General features: G+C 40.9%; 1 protein-coding gene across 2 annotated transcripts; it reads left to right on the top strand.

Annotated features, from left to right (window-relative positions):
* The first annotated feature begins 1,350 nt into the window (after window positions 1–1,350).
* Window positions 1,351–22,068, top strand: LOC121524683 (inactive phospholipid phosphatase 7). 2 transcript variants are annotated; one of them, XM_041810143.1, is made up of 3 exons: window positions 1,351–1,502; window positions 1,640–2,357; window positions 17,480–22,068. In XM_041810143.1, exons 2-3 carry the CDS (start codon window positions 1,862–1,864, stop codon window positions 17,866–17,868), a joined length of 885 nt encoding a protein of 294 aa, XP_041666077.1. In that variant the 5' UTR covers window positions 1,351–1,502; window positions 1,640–1,861; the 3' UTR covers window positions 17,869–22,068. The 2 variants fall into 2 exon arrangements, with proteins under 2 accessions (XP_041666077.1, XP_041666078.1); XM_041810144.1 differs by having other exon boundaries at window positions 1,351–1,507.
* Window positions 22,069–22,158: the final 90 nt, after the last annotated feature.

Raw genomic sequence — 22,158 nt, 5'->3', positions numbered from 1 at the left:
AAAGAACCATCCAGCTTGTTATCAGCCACAGTTCAAAAGCCTGCATCTCTGATGGTATGTATAAGTTGCATAATTGCAGGTGTGGGCAGCTTACACATCTGGAAAGGAACTATCAATGCTGAAAAGTATATAGAGGTTTTAGAGCAACATCTGTTCCCATCCAGACATCTCTTTCAGGGAAGACCTTGCATATTTCAGGAAAACAATGCTAAACCACATACCATTTTCCTTCACAACAGCATGGCTTCACAGGAGAAGAGTCCAGATACTGACCTGACCTGCCTACAGTTCAAACTATTCACCAGTGGAAAACATTTGGTGCATCATAAAAAGAAAAATGAAAAAGACCCAGGACTGTTGAGCAGCTAGAGTCCTACATCAGACAAGAATGGGACAACATTCCTCTCTCAAAACTCCAGTAACTGGTCTCTTTACTTCCCAAACATAAACAGACTGTTGTTAAAAGAGCTCACAGAGCTCACTCACCCATTGCTTTCGTGCTCCTCATGCTCATGATGTACTGGTCACACACCTGCCTCTCCTCCTCCACAGGCAGCAGCATCAGACTTTCTACTGCATGGACTGCAGAGTCTTTACAAGTTTTGCGCATCTCAACAGTTTTTTCTTCTAATTTGACAATTATTTAACCATTAAAATCGAATCATAATCCAACTGTTTTCGTGATTTGTTTCTTTCCCTCCAGACACTTTAGTTTCACTGTCTAATCTGGAGCAGAGTGGGGAGGGGAGGGCGTTAAATGGACCTTAAGGACACATGATTGTGCCAGTAAACTGTCATAAAGTAAACAGCCAATGGGCCACTGCCCTTGCTCTATGGGTAGGTGCCTAGCCAAAAAAAAAAAAAAAAAAGAAAAAAGAACAGAATAGATCATACCGGCCCCACAGTGCGTCAACCCATTGGGCATTTGCCCAGTATGCCATATAGCCAGTCCAGCCCTGATGTCATGTCTAGTGCTCTGTACTATTCTTATATTTTAAAATACAAGATGAATTCTAAATGAAACCACTGAAATTCACGTGCTGTCATGGGAAACAGACAGAGAAAATAGATGTGTCTGCATGTCCGTTTTGGGCTTCCGTATAAAATCTTGGTGCTTCTGCACTGGTTCATGTGTCAAATGAAAAGTGTTTCTTTGAAGATATAGCGTTTTTTTAGCCTTCGACTATTTACAAACAGTAAGAAAACTTTGTAAATCTTCCCTTTTGTCTCCTCTGTCCTGCCTCTGCCTGTTTAAGCACCTTGGAGAACTCCGCTCCACGCGAGAGCTGGAATCAGGCTCGTGCGTACATTACGTCAAATCCGGAAGAAGTCAGTGCTGCACTGGATGAGCTGCGCTGTCTTCACCCTTTGTTGACGATGGTAGCTGACTGGTAGCTGTTCGTGGTTTTACCTGCATCTGTTCACCGGAATCGTTTCTTTTACTGCCCTGGTGTTATGGAGAATTTGGTCTGTATGGAAAATTCGGGTTCATCCTTCTTCTGGTAAGGTAACGCCGTACGTTTCGCATTTCTTTCACCTTTTCTAGCTCGGTTATCACATCAGCACGCGCAGTAAAGCCCCTGTACTTGTGCCATGCTTTTGCATAACATCATGTTGTTATTTTATCTCCATGCTGCAGATCTCATTTCACCGGATTGGCCGAGGCTGATGCCATTCAATCCAGCGGCTCAGGGTCTAAACAGGATGGCCATCGCGCATTCCAGCGGGTCTAAATATATCTATTAAGGCCAGAGGAGGGGGAGGACAGGAGAAGGGGGGTTTATCCTGGGACATTTCACTGTCGCGGTGGTTAAGCACCACTTGAATCATCTTCCAGAGGAGAACTTGGCCCGATCCAAACATGCCCTCTGGTTATAATGTAAGATCCAGGGCTCGGGAGAGGAACAGCGTCCTGAGCAGACCTGAGTTCATGTCCCTGAACCATCAGCCTCCCCGCGCCGGCTCCAGCTCCGGCGGTTCGAGCTCCTCTGAGACCCGAGGAAGCGCGAGACGACCGGGTCAAATGAAGCACCAGACCAGCCAGCCGAGCGAGGAAGCCGCCGACAGCGGCAGCAAGGACCGGAGGGAATCCGGCAAGATGCCCGAGGAGGACTGCATGCAGCTGAACCCTTCATTCAAGGGGATAGCGATGAACTCCCTGCTCGCCATTGACATCTGTCTGTCCAAGCGCATGGGGGTGTGTGCTTCCACGTCGTCCTCGTGGGGTGGCTGCCGCTCCATGGTGGCCCTGCTCGCGCTCACAGGGCACGGGATCACGTGGATCATTGGCACCATAGTGTGTCTCACGAGGAGTAACACCCTGGCAGGGCAAGAAGTCCTGGTCAACCTGCTGCTTGGTAAATGTCACACCACACTTAGCAATCACTCAAACACTTAGCACTTCAATACCTAAATCTACGGAAGCCCTGAGAGGACATGCATCTACACATGTTATTTTACTTCAGTGTTTGATGGAAATTTCAGTCATGTTGTCAAGATCAAGAGAAGTTATTGAGATATCACGAGTAAGTGCTGAAATATTGTGATAAATAAGTCAAGATATTACGAAAGAAAAACTTAAATTCACCAGCTGTTAAGTGAAAGTTCAGGAGAAGGGTTGGGTAGGACAATCGCACTATGATCATCAATCAAATGATTAAAACATATCTTATAATTACTTTAATACGGTAGCATGAGGTGAACATATCCATGCAATTAACTTAGCTCAGTTTTCCCCAAATAATGAGTAACTTCCAGTTTTCTTGCAATTTCGTCTAATGATATCTTGGAATAGCGATGCTACTCACCTGCCAATCACCACGCTCTAGAGCAATGATCATCAACTGGCGAACCAAGGGCCATATCAGGCCCCCCAAAGCTTCCTATCCGGCCCCCAGAAGATCACTGAATTTGAAAAAGGAAGAAAATAAAATGTTGTGGTTTTAAGGGTTGACTTTAAATTTCTGCAGCTGTTAAATCCACCCCAAAAACAAATAATACAAAAAAACTTTCAAATGACTTAACATTTGATCTGTTTTTACAAAAATTCACTTATCAACCATTATAAGTAAATATTTGAAAAATACATATATTTAAATAAATGGGTTAAGACTGGTGGAAATGCTGCAAAAATGGCCAGATTGTGATGAAAATGGGTTTGGGAATGGCACAAAAGGAGAAAAAAATGGCAGGCAAAGTGGTAAGAAGAGGTTAAAATGTGGCAAAATCGGTAAAGGAGGAAAAAAGGGGCAAAAAGCTTTAAAGTATTGGTTAAAATGGCAAAAATGGTGCAAAAAATAATGAAAAGGGGTTAAACAGTGGCAAAAATAAATGAAAATGGCACAAAGGGGATAAACATGCAGGAAAAGTGGTTAAAGAATGGAAAAGTGTCAAAAATGGTTTAAAAGTGGCAAAAACATAGCAAAAAATAGCCAGGCAGAAGAGTGAAAATGGGTTGGAAGGGGCAATAAGTGGCAGGAAAGTGGCAAAGGGGGCTAAAGAGTTACAAAATGGGCAAGAATTGGCAAAAAATAATTTTTAAGTAGCAAAAATGGGTTAAGAGTGGCAAAAATGTTGCAGAAATTTCCAAATGAACTAGTGAAAAGAGGTTAAAGAGTGTCTTAAATGAGTTAATATTGGTGCTAAATCACAATTGGGGAGGGCCCATTCTCTGGGATTTTTGGGGGCTCAGCCCACTCTGTGGGTAAAATGTTCTGCATTTTGAAATAAAATACAAATACTAAGACAGTCATATGTTAATTACGCCAAAGCATTTATTTAATTTTGGTTTATTTGAAAGCCCGCCCCCCAGAGTCTCTGTCAAGGCTAAATCTGACCCTTGTGCAAATGTACTTGATGACCCCTGCTCTAGAGTCTTTCTTCCAGTTATTGTGACATCCTCTCGAACAAATAATAATTGTCTTAAATACTGAATACAGCTCCTATGCAGACGATGTCATGCAGTAGTAGAGAACGTCTGTTGGGGGGCAAGGAGTGACTTCTGCATGGAGAAACGCAACCAAAAAAGCCATGTTTTCAGCTGTTTACGACTATGTCCAACATGTCAGAGCTGGTTGTTTGGCTTCCAAATGGCTCTTCATTTTGTACTGGGTTGGCCTTTTAATGTGGATTAAATAATGGAGGAAAGGAAACTGGCACTCAAACGGGAGTAAGCTACCTTTGCTCACATTAAACGGTCGCTTTGTAGAACAGGCTTGTTTCATTACTCGGTCGCTCATCCCACAAGTAAGGACGCACAATATTATCAGAATGATATCGGCAGATATGAACATTCCTGCCAATATTGGCAACCAATATTTTGCCAATAAAAATCTGCTTATATCAGTTGTAGACATTGGTTATACCGACAAATAAGGTTGTAAAGTTTTAGGCTGGACCAACAGACCAACTTCAGCTGAAGTCTCTTTCTTTGTTTATCAAGGCTCTTTACACTTTAAAGTTTGTTTTAACGAATCAAAAAATTTGTTAATTTGATCATTCTCAAACTTTAAATTGTGGACTAAAATTTAGGGCTGAACTACATTCAAATATCGGTATCAATATCAGCACTGAATTAAATTATTTTGTAAATATTGGCATATCTGATATCAACAAAAACCCTACTATCGTGTATCCCTACCCACAAGGTTTATTCGCTTGATGGTACATCACCATTTCAATTAAAAGCCTGATTGTGACATGAGAAAATTCTATATGTTAAAGGGGCTCAGTTAGCCTCTTAGATCAGTACAACTCTCATCTCCCTTCATCTGACTAGACGACACTAGATGCTAGAAGGTTTGCAGGACTTAATCATTTGTGATATTGATCGCCACGCCCGGTAAATCAGTTAACCTGTGGGGAAAAAACACTTTTTTTATTTTTTATTTAGAGCTTTAAAGTAATAACTTTCCTCCATTCCAATTCATTCCTAATGACTGGCCCACACTTCCTGCCCCTCATGTAGCATTCAGGATCTGTGACTGCAAAAAACCTTTTAAAAGAAAACTTGATTGGACTTGAATGTGATTTAAAGAAAAATTGCACAAAGTCACGCTTGATAATTCAAAACGTACAGAGACTCAGAGCATTTTTAATTATTTAATTTTATCACTGATAAGTTGAGATGCCAATACCGATGATTGCGAAAGGCCAAATATCAACCCTGATAATCAGCCAAGCTGATAATTGGTCCACCTCTATTAAATAGCACTCATTTATGCTTCCCGCTCACTTCTGCTTATGGCAGCTTTTGCTATGAATAAGAAAGAAAATCTTTCATTTTAAAGCTTTGTATATATGATAGCATTGATTGGTAATTTACAGTGATAGTATCATTTAGAGGCGTGATACAATTCTATTTTTTGTTGAATTAATACAATAGATGGTACTGCAAGGTAAAAAGTAGGCTACTGGCTTGAACCGACAAATACAAAAGTTTTACAATTTACAACATTTCCGTTCCCGCAGCACCAAAATATTGCGCCTTCAAGTTCAGTAGCAGATGTTTTCTTAAACATTCATGACTTAACATCCCCAGATATTTCCCAGATATTTTTGGGGAGATTTCTTTGGATATTTTAAGAGTTGTGTTTCTTTAGAACAACTTTTTTGTGAAGATAATGTTTTTTTACAGAAATGCATATTTTTGAGGGATAATACAGTTGTGGTAATATTATTCAAAGATACCTTACAGTAGTCCTCCATGACTGAGATCTTTGCCTGAAGGTCAAGGAAAAGCTCTAAACAGAATCTTGAACAGAACCAGACTCATTGATAGACAGCCCTCTGGGCTGGAACAAATGCACAAGCTTGCAAATTTTAGACCCAGATTATCCAACAAAAAGTGTTTAAATCTCTTGGCCATAGCTACAAAGAGCTCTGACTGGTGGCTGGTAAATCTCTAGATTTAGGACACTGCTGTATTGTGTTAGCTACATTGTTCCGCCCCAAAGTCTTGGTCATTATTTGTCAATCCTTGTTCATTTGTAGCCTATTTAGGTCTGTCTGGAGGAACTCTACTGCCATAGTGAATGGTGGAAGGAGATTTAAAGTTAATGTAGACTGAAATTCTGTTTGGTTTTCCTCTAAAGGAAAACTAATCAGTCCAGACTGGCCTGTCAGGCCTGGTTTAATTCAGTCCAACACCATTAGCATATGAGCTGTGCAGTGCAGAAACATTTCCCATATAGTATTCTGTAAATAAAGTATATTCACACAATGAACTGTGCTGTTTAAAGGACTGCTGAGCATGTCTGAGACTCAACATCAGACCTTGACTGCGCAGAGGATGTTCCCTTGCTTATCAAGTGCAGTCTTCTGTTTGTCTTCAACATCTGTGAAAGTCGGACAATACACTTTTCAAAGAATCTGTGCCGACGTTGTATCATGCACTTTTTATTCATTCAGAAAGGAATTCAAAATAAACACAAGATACTTGTGCCCTAATGAAAAGGAGAAGTGCTCATCAAGGATCACTGCACACATGCATTCATCCCCATGCTTTTGCCATCTTGATAAGTCACACAAAACCACCGCAACCCAAACTACTTAGCCAAGTTCAGCTGATCCGTACTCTGTTCATGCAAGCCTCAGATGACAATGCCTTTACCACCGCTCCTAACACAGGGCCTTAACACACCCCTCAACCAAACCATGAATCTAGCAAGAGCCTGGTGTTTCACCAAGTTATGTCTACATAACTTCTGGAAGGCTTAACAGTTAGCTTGAGCTTCACAGAGCCAACCCCCTACATGCTTGCTCTTACTACCCATTTTCACCCATGCAGAAGCTCTCACAAAACTACTACTTCCGAGGGGGTCAAAGTGGTCCCAGGGAGCAGGATATCAACCTGATATGATGACCTAGAGTTTCAATAAGCTGGTTGTTTGTTTGGTTCACATAAGAGGCAGGGCTGCACGGCGGCGCTAGCACTGTTGCCTCACAGCAAGATGTCCCTTGTTCGCTTCCCGGTCAGGGCCTTTCTGTGCTGAGCTTGTATGTTCTCCCCATGCATGTGTGGGTTCTCTCCAGTTCTCTACCTCCACCCACCACCAAAACCGTTAAGTTAATTGATCACTCTAAAATTGCTGTAGGTATGAATGTGAGCATGCCTGGTTGTCTGTCTCTATATGTCAGCCCCTGCGATTGACTGGTGACCAGTCCAGGGTGTACCCCGCCTCGCGCCCAATGACAGCTGGGATAGGCTCCAGACCCCCAGGACTCCCAACGGGAAAAGTGGTATAGAAAATGGATGGATGGACCTAAGAGGCATGAGGGATGTGGGTCAGCACCTCTAAGTCTGAGGCCATGGTTCTTTACTGGAAGACAGTGGATTGCTCCCAAGTGAAGGAGTCCAAGTATCTTGGGGTCTTGTTCACAAGTGAGGGGGATGGACAACAAACTGACAGGTGGATTGGTGCAGCTTCGGTAGTGTTGCAGACGTTGTACCATGCTGTCATGGCGAAGAGGGAGCTGAGCTGCAAGGCAGAACTCTCAATTTACCGGTCGATCTTCGTTCCAATCCTCACCTAGGGTCCTGAACTCAGGGTAATGACTGAAAGAATGAGATCGTGGGTACAAGCTGTCAAAGTGAGATTCCTCAGGAGGCTGTCTGGGCTCAGCCTTACAGTGTGAAGCTTAGACATCTGGAGAGATCTCGAAAGTAGAACCACTGCTCCTTTGCCTCGAAAGGAGCCGGTTGAGGTGGTTCAGGCTTCTAATCAGGATGCCTCCCGGTTGCCTCCCTGTAGAGGTTTTCAGGGCGCGCCCAAATGGAAGGAGACCCCTGGGTAGACCTAGGACTCGTAGGAGGGATTATATGTCTCATCTGGTCTGGGTTGCCTCTGAATCCCCCAGGAAAAGCTGGAAAATGTTTCCGGGAAGAGGAATGTCTAGATAGACTTGCTTAGCCTGCTGCCACCGTGACCCAACCCAGGATAAGTGGAAGAAAATGGATGCTGGGCGGACATAAGAGGCAGTTAACGTCATATAACTTGGCATGATCTTACATTTAGTTCTGTAAGTATTTGGACAGCAACATATTTTCTATCATTTTGCTTCTATTTACCGACACAATTGATTTGAAATAAAACAGTCAAGATGTGACTAAAGTGTAGACTTTTAGCTTTGATTGAAGGGGTTTCACAAAAATATGGCAGTTATCCTTTTGGAATTACAGCCTTTTTATTCAGAGTACCTCCATTATCAGGGGTTGGAAAGTATTTGGACTAATTAATAGAGTCAAATGCAGAGCCCAAAAATTAAAGCTGAGGTAAAGCATGTAATGGTGAGTAAGCCTACCTGAGGGCACCATTGGGCAGGAAGGAGGATTGACACAACCCAGGTCATGCTTTGGGTGTCCTGGCATATTACCAAGGGCATTGGGAAATAATGTCATGAAAAAATAAAGTCCACATCTTAAGGCTGGAGTAAGGGGTGGATGTGGCGAATAAGCACGGCCTAGCGTACCTTTCAGGTAGGTAGTAGGGTAGTAGTAGGTTGCCATGATCCCCTGGTCATGCTGTGGATGTTCAAAGGACCTGAAATCATCGGCTGTCTCTGGGCCAGGACTAAAGAAAGTAACAGTGGAGCATGTGTGGAACCTGACTCTTGCTCTCGTCCCTCGTCTCCAGCCCCAGGTTGTGTCACGTCAGGCTCTGAGATGAATCTTTAGTGCCTTACATGGCTAGAACTATGACACATGACTGAATATGATCATGGTTTTTAATATTTTAATAAGTCTTGAGCAGTCAATGACTGCCTAAAGTCTGGAGCCCATGGGTATTGCTAAAGTCTGAGTTTCCTACCTAGAGAGGCTTTGCCAGTCTTTTACTGAAATTACATTCAGTTGCTTGTTTGTGGGTTCAGTGAGTTCAGTAAAGCATTCTCTCTGGAGTTCAGATCAGGTGATATTCCATTCCTTTGCCTTTAGAAGCTTTTGGGTTGCTTTCACAGTATTTCTTGGGCCACTGTCCATCTGCAGTGTTAAGAGCTGTCCTGTCAGTTCAGCAGCATTTGGCTGAATGTGAGCAGAATATTGCACTATATGCTTCAGAATTTATCTTTCTACTTCTGTCAGTTGTCAAATCACCAATAAACACCAGTGGGCGTGTTCCATCTGCCCATGCCAGAACACTGCCCCCTCCATGTTTGACAGTTGATGGGGTATGCTTTGGATCATGAGCAGTTCTTTTGCTTCTTTATTCTTGTCTCTTCTTATTATGCTGTTACATGTTTACATTGGTTTCATCAGTCCAAAGAATCTGATTCTAGACCTGGGGAGGCTTTTTTAGATGTTTCCTGGTGTGGTCTAATCTGTCTGGAGTGTTCTCAGTGGTTTACACTTTGTTGTAAAGCCTCTGTATTTACATTTATGAAGGTGCCTCTTGATAGACTTTGACATGATACATCGACAAACTCCAGAGTAACTCTATATGGACAAAAGTATTTGGCCACACCTGTTAATTATTGAATTCATGTGTTTCAATCAGACCTGTTGCCACAGGCGTATAAAATCAACACCTAGCAATGTAGTGTCCATTTGGAAACATTTGCAATAAGACTGTCAGAGAAATCTCATCCCAGCTGGTTATTCCACAGCCATCTGTATGTAATATTATTAGAATGTGGAAGTGTTTAGGAACACCAGCAACTAAAAGACCATGTGAAATCACGGAGCGACGTAAACGACTGCTAAGGTTCATGGTGCGTCATCAATGCTCTTCTGATTCCATGGCTGAAGAGTTCTGAATTTCCACTGATATTAATGTAAGCACATAAACTGTGCAGTGGGGGCTTCATGGGATGGGTTTCATGGCCAAGCAGCTGCACGCAAGCCTCACATCACCAAGTCTAATGCCAAGTGTCAGATGGAGTGGTGTAAAGCACACCAACAGTTGAGTGGTGAATCCCACTTCTCTGGTTAGCAGTCAGATTGGCGAGTCTGGGTTTGGCGGATGCCTGACTGCATTGTGCCAACTGTGGAGTTTGGTGGAGAGATGATGGTATGGGGCTATTTTCAGGGTTTGAGCTAGGCCCCTTATCTCCAGTGAGGCCAGTCTTAATTCTTCAGCATACCAGACATTTTGGACAATGCTGTGCTTCCAACTTCATGGCAACAGTTTTGGGAAGGCCCTTTTCTACTGCAGCATGACTGTGCATCAGTGCACAAAGCAAGGACTATAAAGATATGGTTTGATGGGTTTGGAGTGGAAGAACTTGACTATTGAACACTGTTGGGATGAACTGGAATGGAAATTGTGAGCCAGGCTGTCTCATCCATCAGTGCCTTAACTCATAAATGCTCTACAGAATGAATGGGCACATACCCCCACATGGGCTGTGTAATGGTCAGGTGGCCGAATACTTTTGTCCATGTAGTGCATCTTGACTTCCCTAGATCTCAGGAGCAAGTCCATCATAAGATACCATGGATATCTACCCTGGTAAGAAGACAAACATGTTCAAAGTACTGAAATCAGAGTTAACAGTGTGGTTACCTTATCAACCAAAATCCTGCTTTGCTCCCATCTGCCAGCATTACCAAGAAAGATGATAACAAGAGTTTTTAGCAGGGATTAAAGAAACTTGCTCACTTTACAAGGAGTCCATGTTTACTTCACTTCATGCACAATTCATTCATTCAGAAAGGAGCGATACAGACATCTGGTTGATGCTTCAGGCATAAAATAGTGCTGAAATACCACGATGATGTTTGAACTTTAATTAACCTTTGCATGAAGAAGGCTCTTTCAGAACAGTGAAGATACACCCTTTTTCACATAATATTTGGTGAAATGTAAAAAACGCAAGAGGACATGTATCCATATGATTTATTTCACTATGTTTTTCCAGGATGACAAGTAGATGTCTTTCTTTCTTGCGATCTGTAGCTGTTTATCTTCAGGATAACAATGCTAGTTTTTCTGTGATAATGGGTTGATTTCAAACGTTTCCAGAAGGTCCTGTGGGAAGACTGTCATTGTTGTCTCAAGATTGTATCAATCACAAGTTGATCTTGAGAAAAACAAGCAGAATATACTCATTATCATGAGGAATTTTGAGTCATTTCAACTGTATTTTTTTTCTTTTAAGATTTATTTTTGGGCCTTTTCATGCCTTTATTAGATTGCGGAGGACAGTGGATAAACTCGGAAACAGAAATGAGAGAGGGGAGAGACATGCGGCAAAGGGCCACAAGCCGATTTGAACCCGGGCCGCCCGCGTACATGGTGCGTGCCTTAAACCACTCGACCATCAGCACGCCCCATTCCAACTGCATTGATGAGTGACGACTACATGTTGATTTTTTTTAGCACATTTTTAAATGTGTAACACCAGTTTCCACAGATCTACTTTAAAGCCATTTCTTGTCATTTGTGTGCAAAACAAAAATATTATTGCAACAATATTTATTTATGTCTATCACCACTGTACAAGGATAGCTGAGGCAAAGCCTTGTGTGAAACGCCCAGCTCTCTGTACTGTATTTGATACCTCAGGGGTTCGTAGTAACAAACAGGCATGGTTCGAGGCCGTGCTCACACAGCTGTTGTCTTTGATTAATTTTTCAGCACGCTCACTGTAGCATGAAGATAACTCAGCATACAACACTGTGTATTTCAAGAGGCTTACCTGTATGGATTTCTCCACTTTCTCTTAGAAGAAGAACACCACCACTCCACTGCTATGTGAGTGTGAAAGTAGTTGCTTATTTGGATGTCTCCCTAGGGAAACAATGACCTGACTCCATAGTTCCTTTTATGCTCTACAGGGACTTATTTTAGCTTTATACCCTTATTTAATCCTCCTCCTCAAAACTTGGCTCTTTTGATTCATTGTCACTGTACATAATAGCATGTTATTTTGCATAAATGGCTACCATTTCAGACAAAAAGCCAATATACAAACCCCAAACTGCAAAAAAAAACAAAAAAAAAAAACAGAAGGAACCAATGATCTAAGACCAAACAGTGCAAAAAGAAGACTAAATATACAATCTCCATTCACCATTCCTAACTGAGGATACAATGAGATTTTGAGGGTATGATAACAATCTGAGGAGTAATCCTGGTTTCACTCATTGCATATTACCATAGGTGATCCTGCAGATGCTGCATCAAGCTTGACGTGTTTGGTTCAGTAGCTACAACCTTTTTCCAGGCTGGTTTTGCAAACAGGGGATCGGTTATCCTAAACAACACAACATTTCTTTTTGGAATATCTGGAATGCCCCTTCATTGCCATGTCGCTTGTTCTTTTGGTGGATAAAACATTGCTGCCTGGTTGCATGGTAGAGTTAAGAAAGTGTGGTGCTTTGTTAAGCTTCAAACTTGGATTAAAATGTCTTGGATTTAAGTTTTATTTAGTTTTAGCCACATTTTAGTAGTTTCTAGCCTTTATAGTTTATGTGAAGTTTAGTCAACAAAACCTGAAGAACATTTTAGGCCAGTTTTAGTCCTTACAGTTTAGGCTTTTCTTTAGTCAAAACATTTATTTTCTTAGTAGTGAATTAATCTTCCAATTTGTAAGATTAATTTATGTAAAACACTCAGATAATGCAATATCAGGGCTTTAATTTATTTGAAATTAACTGATAAAAAACACAAAAATATCTTATAAGCACAGCTGAAACATATCACGGACATTTTGAATGTCCATCCGTCCAGCACTGACATTTTAACCTAGTTCTGGTCTCCTTCACAAAAACGAAACTTACTTTTCTCTACAGTTTTTTATCTCCAAAGATCTGTTTTTAGCAAGTCTTAGGCCTTATCCACACAGAGACGAAAACCATATATTTCCGTTTCATTTTAAAAAAGTTTTCAGTAAACACGGGATCGTTTCAGGAAATGTCCGTTGAAGCATGGAACCACTGAAATCGCTGTAGTATATATGCCAAGCCTGTTAGTGGCTGCCACGGAAATGCACAATAAAAGAGAGAAGATTACAGAGCGTGTGTATAAAGCTCTTGTGCCGTACACAGACACAAAGCATCAGATTTTGGTGTAAAAGCCACAATAAGCTCAGTAGCTTCTGCAGCACAAACACAACCCTATATTCTGCCATTGTTGTTTTGGCTGGACCCGCGCATGTGGCTCAAGTTGGCTATGCAATGTGTGATGTAATTGTTTCAAATAAGATTTGGTTGGCTGTCCACACAGAGATGAGAAGGTAAGCATTTACAGATTTGTTCACTCTAGGATTAGGTTCCAAAAAGTAGTGTTTTCGAGCTCTAGTCGAGTTTCTATGTAGATGAAACACTGATACGACAAAAAACTTTTGCGTATACTCCTGAATTTGTCTCTGTGTGGACAGGGCCTTAGTCTCGTCTATTTAAAGGTAGACGGCCAGCTTTTTCAGTTATAGTTTTAGTCTACAAAATTAACACGGCTGTGAACCGATAGCAATGGCTGCCGCCAGTGTAGCCATTAGCTCGGTTGTAGCTACAGAGGCATTTTAACGGAAGTGGACCACATTATTTTATTAAAAGAAGAACAAAGAGCCAAACTTAAAGCTTTTCATGGTGGAGAAGATGGTTTTGCTCTTCTCCCAACTTGCTTCTGCATTAGTTTTTGATCACAGCAGGTGGGTTTGAGTTGTACTGTAAGCTGGCAGCTGCTGGTACAGCAGTTAGCTTGGACGTAGCTGTAGAAAAGCAGCCGTTTGATTAGACCTTGACCATGCATCTTTACTAAAACAAGAGTAAACAACCACACCAAAAGCATCTCTCAGCAGAGACGATGTTTTTGCACATCTCTCGATAGGCTTTGGCATAAATTTTATCTACAGATGAGCTCCTTTGTTCAAACACTACAGCAACACTAGCCTGTTTAGCTCAGGTAAGCTCTGGAGCTGTGCATGTCTACTTCCTCATTTTGTCTTGTGGCTCTAATTGGTCCATCATGAATGTGACAGAACGCTCGTCCAATCACCTTTCGAGACCTTTTTGAAAAGTCTTGCCCTTCCCAAACACTTTCTATGGGAGGTTTCTCAGATGGATGTGACATATATCTATGCAATGAACACATGAAACAGTCTGTTTGGCATGCCGAGTTAACCTTTATGAAGGACCTAAAACTTTAGGGCAAGATTGCAATTAAATTGGTGGACTTACTAGTAATTAGAAAATCAGCCCCCCCCCCCCAGAATTGAGACCTCTGAAGCAGAAGCATAAATGTTTTATTGTATTGTGAAAACAATGGGCATGATAGGATCTCCTCACAATGCAAGTTAATCTGCTGCAGCTGCATCAATTATCTACCCACACCTGTCGCACACATCTTAGGGCTGGACTTTGCATCCTCAATATAGCAGTTTCCCCTTGAACAGTAAGTCAGTACCCAGGACCTGACCCCCCACATGGCGAGTGTTGAGCTTCTCTGAACAGTTTTAGCGTGATCAATAACAGTGTGCTGACTCAGCAGCTGTCTTCAGGCTTTACCTGCACTGTGCTAACTGTTCCAACACAACTAAGAACAATAAAAAGTTGGATTTTACTGTCCAAAACTAGAGTGAAAAGAAAGTGAAACCAGAATTTAGTCCCACAAAAAGTACCCCCACCATCACAGATGGGCTCTGCAGTAGAGCTGAGAATTTGATGTGTCATTGCTTGGCTTTTTAACACTACCAGAGGTGACTATGGGCCCCTGAAGACCACAGCAGAGCTAATGAACATCTTGTGATAGAGAGTGTGTGACTGGAATTTGTGTTAGGGCTAAATGGCCTAGATGTCTGAAATCTATGAGTGTGAGGGCTGATTGACTGTGTGCAACAAGGCAGACTTGAACAGTAGTTACAGATGGCACTGGGTGGTATATTTTTGGAAAGAGCTATAAAAGGCATCTGTAAATGTCTGGTATGTGACTCAAAGCAAGTGCTACCAGTATTGTATGCCATATTGGTTATTCTTGGTCACCAAGATATCTGTTTACATGGGAACCACAGTTGTTTTCTTCGTGATGCAAAGAGAAACAATGACATATGAAAAGTCTAGATACTTCAAGCTTGGGAGTTTGTTGCTCTTGTCTATTATCTTATACTGTTATCAGTAAGGTTGTCTGCAGTGTACTACACAAGACTTTAAATCCACAATACTGCAGAGGAGTCTGTAAGGCTGGACACAGGCATAAAGCTTCTCTTGCTTCTTCCTACACACCAAAAACATGCTCCTAAAGGTGCATTTCCACCAAGCAGTCCGGTTAGGTTTAGTCTAAGTTAGTATGGTATGGTACTTGAGTTTCCAAAATCAACCGTACCCTTACTTGACCGGCTTGGGTGTAAAGCCCCAGGATATTCAAATATGGTGCACTTTGTGATTGTCCATTACTACAGCTGTTTAACAGGAAATAACAAATCTTTCAACCAATCAGTGGACTGCAGTGAGTCCAGCTGGACCTGTAAAGGTCATATAGGTATGCTTAGCACCCTATCAGAAAAAGGACAGTACAGGTTAGTTATTCTGGTATCTTTCCTAACTTTTGACTGAGCAAATGCAAATAACTGCCTACCATACTAAAATAAACTAAACTGGACAGCTTGGGGGAAATGCACCATAAGGCTGGATATACACTGGATGATTTTTAGCCCCATTCTGGGCCTGATTTACCCCTCATCAGTTATGATATTCGTGTCTTGTTGCAGCCGAATTTTTGTCCAAAAAATCCTAAAGTGTGTGGTGCCAGTACAGTTATTTTACTACACCAGAATGAGTCAAAGCTGTGGAGTTGTACATCTCAAACATGCCTGGTATGTTTTCAAGCTTTTTAAATGGTTGATATTCCTTCATCTCTAAAGTCACATTTTATCACACATTTCTGTGAGATCTCATGTCTGTGGAATCTCCACAAATTTGTGTCTTAAAATGACAGGTGTGTAGTTTCACAGTCTGGTCAAGTCATCTGGTCTATGCATTCAGGATTACAACTTTTTGTCGATAGGGCTGGGCGATTTTGGCGAAAATCAAAATCAGGATTAATTTAACTTTTTATATTAGCTTAAAGGGCAAATATTGGTATCTGCAGATATCAAAATTTCTGCCGATATTTACATCTGATATTTTGCCTATGTATTTCTGCATATATCGACTGTAATTTTTGTCCATATCTAAAATTAATTAGTGGAGTTTTAGGCTGAACCAACAGACCAATGGCAGTTGAGGTCTTTTTCATTATTTGTCCTCATTCTTTAAACTTTAAAGTGCTTTTTTAAGGACTAAAGTTTGTTTCCTTGGTCATCCTCAAACCTTAAAGTGTGTCCAAAAGGACTGAAATTTCTTGTCTGAAAAGCACATTTAAATATCAATATCAGTATCAGTATCAATATCGGTATCGGCTTAAATGAATCTGTAAATATCGGTGTATCAGAATTCGGCAAAAATCTAATATCGTACATTCCTAGTTGGTAAATTAGTAGAGAGAGAATTACAAAGGCAAAAACTGAAATAATTAAGGTTTTATATCAGTAAGAGGCTGTAAATGTCGGTTTTGATCATTTTTCGATTAATTGCCCAGCTATAATTTTTGGGCTTTTTATGCCTTTATTTAGAGAGGAGGACGATGGATACAGTCATAAACAGCGATGAGATAACAAGTGAGAGATATGCAGGAAAGGAGCCACTGGCCAGACTTCAACCTGGGCTGCACGTATACTTCTAGGCCATCTGCATCCCGCTTAGGATTTTTATATTAAAAATCTTTCTTGGTTCAATTTGGCAGAAGTTGCCCACTTTTCTTTTATGAAATGCTCAGACTCTGTCAGATTACAAGGGCATTTCCAATGCACAGTCCTCTTCAGGTCACCCAACAGATTTTTAGCAGGATTCAGGTCTGAACTCCAGCTGGGACATCCCAAAACTCTCTTGTGGATTTGAAAGTATACTTTGGGCCGTTTTAATGCATAAAGGTAAAACATGGCCCTTAATCTTAAGCTTTTAAGCAGATACCAAGTTTTTGTGTCAAAACTGACTGGTATTTTGAACTGGTTAAAATAGACTCCACCTTAACTAAAACCCAAGGTCGAGCTGAAGAAAAAAACAAACCCCAATGCATGATGCTGTCCCCATCATGCCTCTGGGTGTGAACTTGGCAGATTGAACTTGCAACCACTAGATCACAAGTATGCAGTGCACGAGAGGGTGCCAGTTTAGCTCAGTTGGTAGAGCAGATACACAGAGACTGTAGCCATAAATGAATGAAATACAGCAACAGAGGGGCAACTTCCAGTAGCAGTTTCCACTGCATTATGTAGCAGTCTTTCGTGTGGCATGGTGACTTTGTCGTCAGAGCCACTATAACAAGACACGTCCTGTTACAAATATAAATATTTGAGTTTTTATGGTTTTCAAAGCTGTTAGAAATACTTGAGGATATTTCAAAACTCAACTAAAAATACATAAAACATAGGAGTAGTCCTTTTTTTTATTGATAAAGACATTTCAGTGCAGTTGTTTCTATAACCCACCTTCTTCTTTCCCGAGCAGCCCTCATTCTTGACGTCATGACTGTGGCCGGAGTCCAGAGACTTGTAAAGCGCAGAGGACCCTGGGAAATGACGCCAGGCTTCATGGACTGTGTCGCCATGGACACCTACTCCTTCCCTGCCGCCCACGCCAGCCGAGCCGCCATGGTGTCCAAGTTCCTGCTGTCCCACCTGGTCCTGGCCGTGCCGCTCCGCATCCTGCTGGTGCTGTGGGCCTTCTTGGTGGGAATGTCCCGGGTGCTGCTGGGAAAACACCACCTAACTGACATGGTGTGTGGGTTTGCACTGGGCATGCTCCACTTCAGCTTGATGGAGACAATGTGGCTCTCGTCGAGCACGTGTCAGACTCTCATTTCCATCAGCACGCTCAGCTGGAGCCCTTTTTCCTGAGCTTTTTATATAAGGCTGTAAGAGATCTCGAAGCAAACTTTATACACTAACTTTGTTACTGTATTTAAAGGTCTTGTAAAGATATTTTTGCAGCAGTGCAAAGTTCTCATTATAGGATCTGAACAAAGCATTAAAAATTGGAGTGGGCTGCTGACTTGCATGTAACATTGAAGACAAGGGGGTCTCTAAAAAGGTTCTTATATCCTTCTATATCCACTTCAATCTACTAACACACACTTTTACTGCTGTTTAATGCTCCTGGGAAGATTTTGTAGCAGGTTATGAAACTGATTCCCACTCTGACCTAACCCATTGTGTCACCTACAATTTCCACAAGGTCTTTATCCGCAGCATTATGCCCGTAACACAGTTTTGCAAATGACAGCATGTGCCCTCACGTGGTTAGTTCATGCAGGAATAAAGAGAACAAACAGCATGATAGGTTTAGGGATGGGTACTGAAATACAAATCTGACATGCTTGTGTTGTTGAGTTGTGGTCGCAGGGTGATTGACTGTGAGCTGCAATGTTGCAGTCGGGCCAAAATCTGGCTGGATTTGTGTAGTCTGATGGTGAATACATGCAAGAGTTAATCAGTCTCAAACAGCTTTATCTAGGTGTGTTTTTTCCAGCTTTTGGAAACTGGATTTTGTATGATTTCAGTTAGAGTAACATGTTTACATGGATCCCAGCTAACTGGCTGCTAGTTTGAAATAAGACCTTGTTGCTGATTATGTCTCGTATTTCCTTTGGATAGTTAAGACTAAAAATGTCATTAGGACAGGCCTTATAGGTGCAGGGTACGTTTACAGAAAGTCTGGAAGTCTAATATCTTTAGCCAGGTGCCTCATGACTTAAAACAAAGAGTTGTCTGTTCCTCGTGTTTTATTTTGAAGTGTACTGGAGTCTTTGTTTATTCTATGCTTCACTTCCTTTTTGGGTCCATCTGCTTTTTGCCCACAGATTGATGCGTGCTGGTTTCAGATAAAAATAGACTTTGCGCGCACCTTGAGTAGAGCAGTGTGGAGTCGCGCTTCTGGCACGCTCTGGAGGCAGATCACAGCACATGCAGTCAAATAGTGTTTCCCAACCATTTTTCCTTGGTGCCCCCCACACATGTACCTAAGAAAAGCGGAGCCCCCCCCGTACCAAAGAGAGAAGAAAAAGTAAAATACTGCCGTCAAAAATCAATGTAGATTTTAATAGTTTCATTGATAAAACCCTAAAAAAGGCCTATGCATGCTTTTCTTATCAAAAGACATTTGCATAAACAACTTAATAATTGCTTTATCATGGTTTTTGTCAATATTTGCAAATCTAATTTTTTTTTTAGAACAGACAAAGCCTTGCCCCTTTAAAATCTTTGGCGCCCCCCCTGGGGGGGTCCCAGACCCAAGGTTGGGAACCAATGCTGTAGAAACACAAAGGCTATGATTTGTTCAGAGCAGCATGGGCAGCGTGAACGGGATGCTGCTCAGATGGAGTGTGTGGAAATTGTGGGTCATACAAGCACACTGAAGAAAAACCCTTTCTTTCATTTTTCACTATGCATAAGAAATTAGACTGGTTAAAGAGAGCTGAAAACACTACATACGCATGAATATGACCAGTTTAGCAAAGACATACTACGTTCTGCTTGTCCTAAAGTTCCTCACAAGAGCTTTAATTTCAGTGCTGAAGGAGAAACTAGCTTCAAAACTGACAACTATGTGATAGAAATGTAAATTGGAAGATTTTTTTTATTTTAAGTTTTTTTGTGCTGATTTCTGATTCTTTCTCTTCAGTTTCCTACGTGCCTCTCCCTCTTCACCATCCTGTTTCCTTTCATTTCCTCTTTCTCTATTATCATTTCCCTTTTTTTCTGAGTTTTTCTTATTATTTTGAATTTTTATGCTTTGAATCAAAAATGCTAAAATCATTTGAGTTTGATGCCTCGGACTGTAACAATGGATGTAACTCTAGAGTATTCACATTTATTTTTACCTCCTGGCATGACTAAAACTGTATGTTTCTGAAGGGTTAATGCTCATTTTTTATCTTTATGAAGATGACTTTTGTTAAATGCTGCTGAAATGCTGGCTGCCTGTGAAATTAACATTTTCCTCGTGGGATCATACATGACTCTTTCCTTTTAAGTGCAATTTTTTTCTTAAATAAGCTTTTTTCAGGCTGCTGTAGTCTGTACATTAGCTGTACAGATGCTTATGGTTGAAAAATAATATGCATTCGGTCTGTGCCCCGTAAAATAAGGGAAGAGTTTGTGAGTCCAGAAATGTTACATACATTGTTTTTGTTTTGTTTTTTAATGAAGCTTTAATTGAAACCTTTGCAGTATTATTTATGTGCATTTGATTGGTGTGTAAATAAAGTTTGTGAACATTGTTTTATTTTGAACTGGGACCTGTACATTATGTTTTCATAATCCAATTCCCTAAAAAGTTGGGACATTGCAGAAAATGTAAATGCAAACAGAATGTGGTGATTTGCAAAACATTGAACCCCCATAATTTGACAATTACACCGAAGCAGTATATGAAATGTAAGAAATGTTTTCCAGAATACAACATAATACCAAAAAAGTTTGGGCGCTGTTTAAAATATAAACAAACAGAATGCATGGAACATAAATAACATTTCACACTTCGAAACAGACATTTTAGCATTTCATTAAAATATTTGCTCATTTTGAATTTGATGGCAGCAACACAGCTCAAAAAAGTATGGACAGGGCCATGTTTATCGTTGTGTGGCATCCCCTCCTCTTTTAACAACAGTCTGTAAACATCTGGGAAGGGATGAGACCAGTTGCTGGAGTTTTTGGAGAGGAATGTTGTCCCATTCTTGCCTGAGGTAGGATTGAAGCTTTTCAACTGGATTTTTCCATTTCTTATGCTCCAGATGTTTTCTACTGGTAAAAGGCATGTCCTGCAGGCAGGCCAGTTCAGCACCCAAACTCTTCTAATGTGAAGCCATGCTGTTGTGATGCTGTCCCTGTAAGAGACATTGCCTCATCTGTTTGTTGAAAATTTGTTTAAACTTATCAGCATTGAAAGTGTCTTTTCTGATGTGTAAGCCGTCCATGCCATAGGCACGAATGTAACCCCAAACCATCAGAGATGCAGGCACTGATAACAAGCTGGATGGTCCCTCTTCTCTTTAGTCCACAGGACAAAGCCTCCATGGTTTCCAAAAAGAATTTAAAATTTTTATTCATTTGACCACAGAACAGTTTTCCATCTTGTCTCAGTCCGTTTTAAAGGAGCTTTGGTCCAGAGAAGATGGTGGTTATTCTCGATCATGTTTACATATGGCTTCTTCTTTGCATGATACAGCTTTGAATTGCATTTGTGGATGGCAGAGTGAACTGTGTTGACAGACAGTGATTTCTGGAAATGTTCCTGAGCCTGTGCAGTGATTTCTAGTACAGAATCCTGCCTGTTTTTAATGCAGAGCTGCCTGAGGGCTTGAAGATCATGAGCATACAATACTGACCTTCAGTCTTGTCCCTCGTACACAGAGATTTCTCCAGATTGTCTAAATCTTTAAAGATATTTTGTACTGTAGATGATGGGATATTCAAAGTCTTTGCCATTTTAAATTGAGGAACAGAATTGTTTCACAATTTTAAAGATAGTTTTTGGCATATTGGTGAACCTCTGCCCATCTTTACTTCTGAGAGACTTTCCTCTCTAAATTTCCCCTTTTATACCCTGTCATGTCACTGGCCTGTTGCCAATTTGCTTCACTATCTGTTTTTCATTAGTACCACTTACTTTTCCAGCCTTCTGTGGCCCTGTCTCTATTTCTTTTAGATGTGTTACTGCCATCATATTCAAAATGAGCTAATATATTTCATGAAATGGTAAAATGTCTGTTTCAACACCTGATATGTTGTTTATGTTCTTTTCTGAAGAAATTATGGGTTGATTAGATTTGAAAAATGTTTCATTCCATTTTTGTTTACATTTTACACAATGACCCAGCTTTTTTGGAATTGGGTTTGTGATAAAATTATGCAGTCTCAACAGCTGATCAATTGTTTTGTGCAGTTTTTGAATAAATATGTTTCACGGTTTCCATGTTATGCAAATCAAATATGTTTTTGTAATTTATATTTTACACGTCATCTCAACCTTTAAGGACCTGAGCTCGTGTTTTGTTGTTTCATCTCAATAATAAAATGAGTTGGGCTGTCAGTAAACCTCTGATGTCTTTGTTTTATGTCAGGGTTAAAAATTCATGTTTTTTTACACTCCGAATAAACAACAGTTCATTTTTTAGATTTTAGACT

The sequence above is a fragment of the Cheilinus undulatus genome, linkage group 17 (assembly GCF_018320785.1).
Source record: "Cheilinus undulatus linkage group 17, ASM1832078v1, whole genome shotgun sequence".
In the NCBI taxonomy this organism is placed as follows: domain Eukaryota; kingdom Metazoa; phylum Chordata; class Actinopteri; order Labriformes; family Labridae; genus Cheilinus; species Cheilinus undulatus.
Note: the sequence above shows the minus strand (reverse complement) of the source record. Positions and strands in the feature narration are given on the sequence as shown.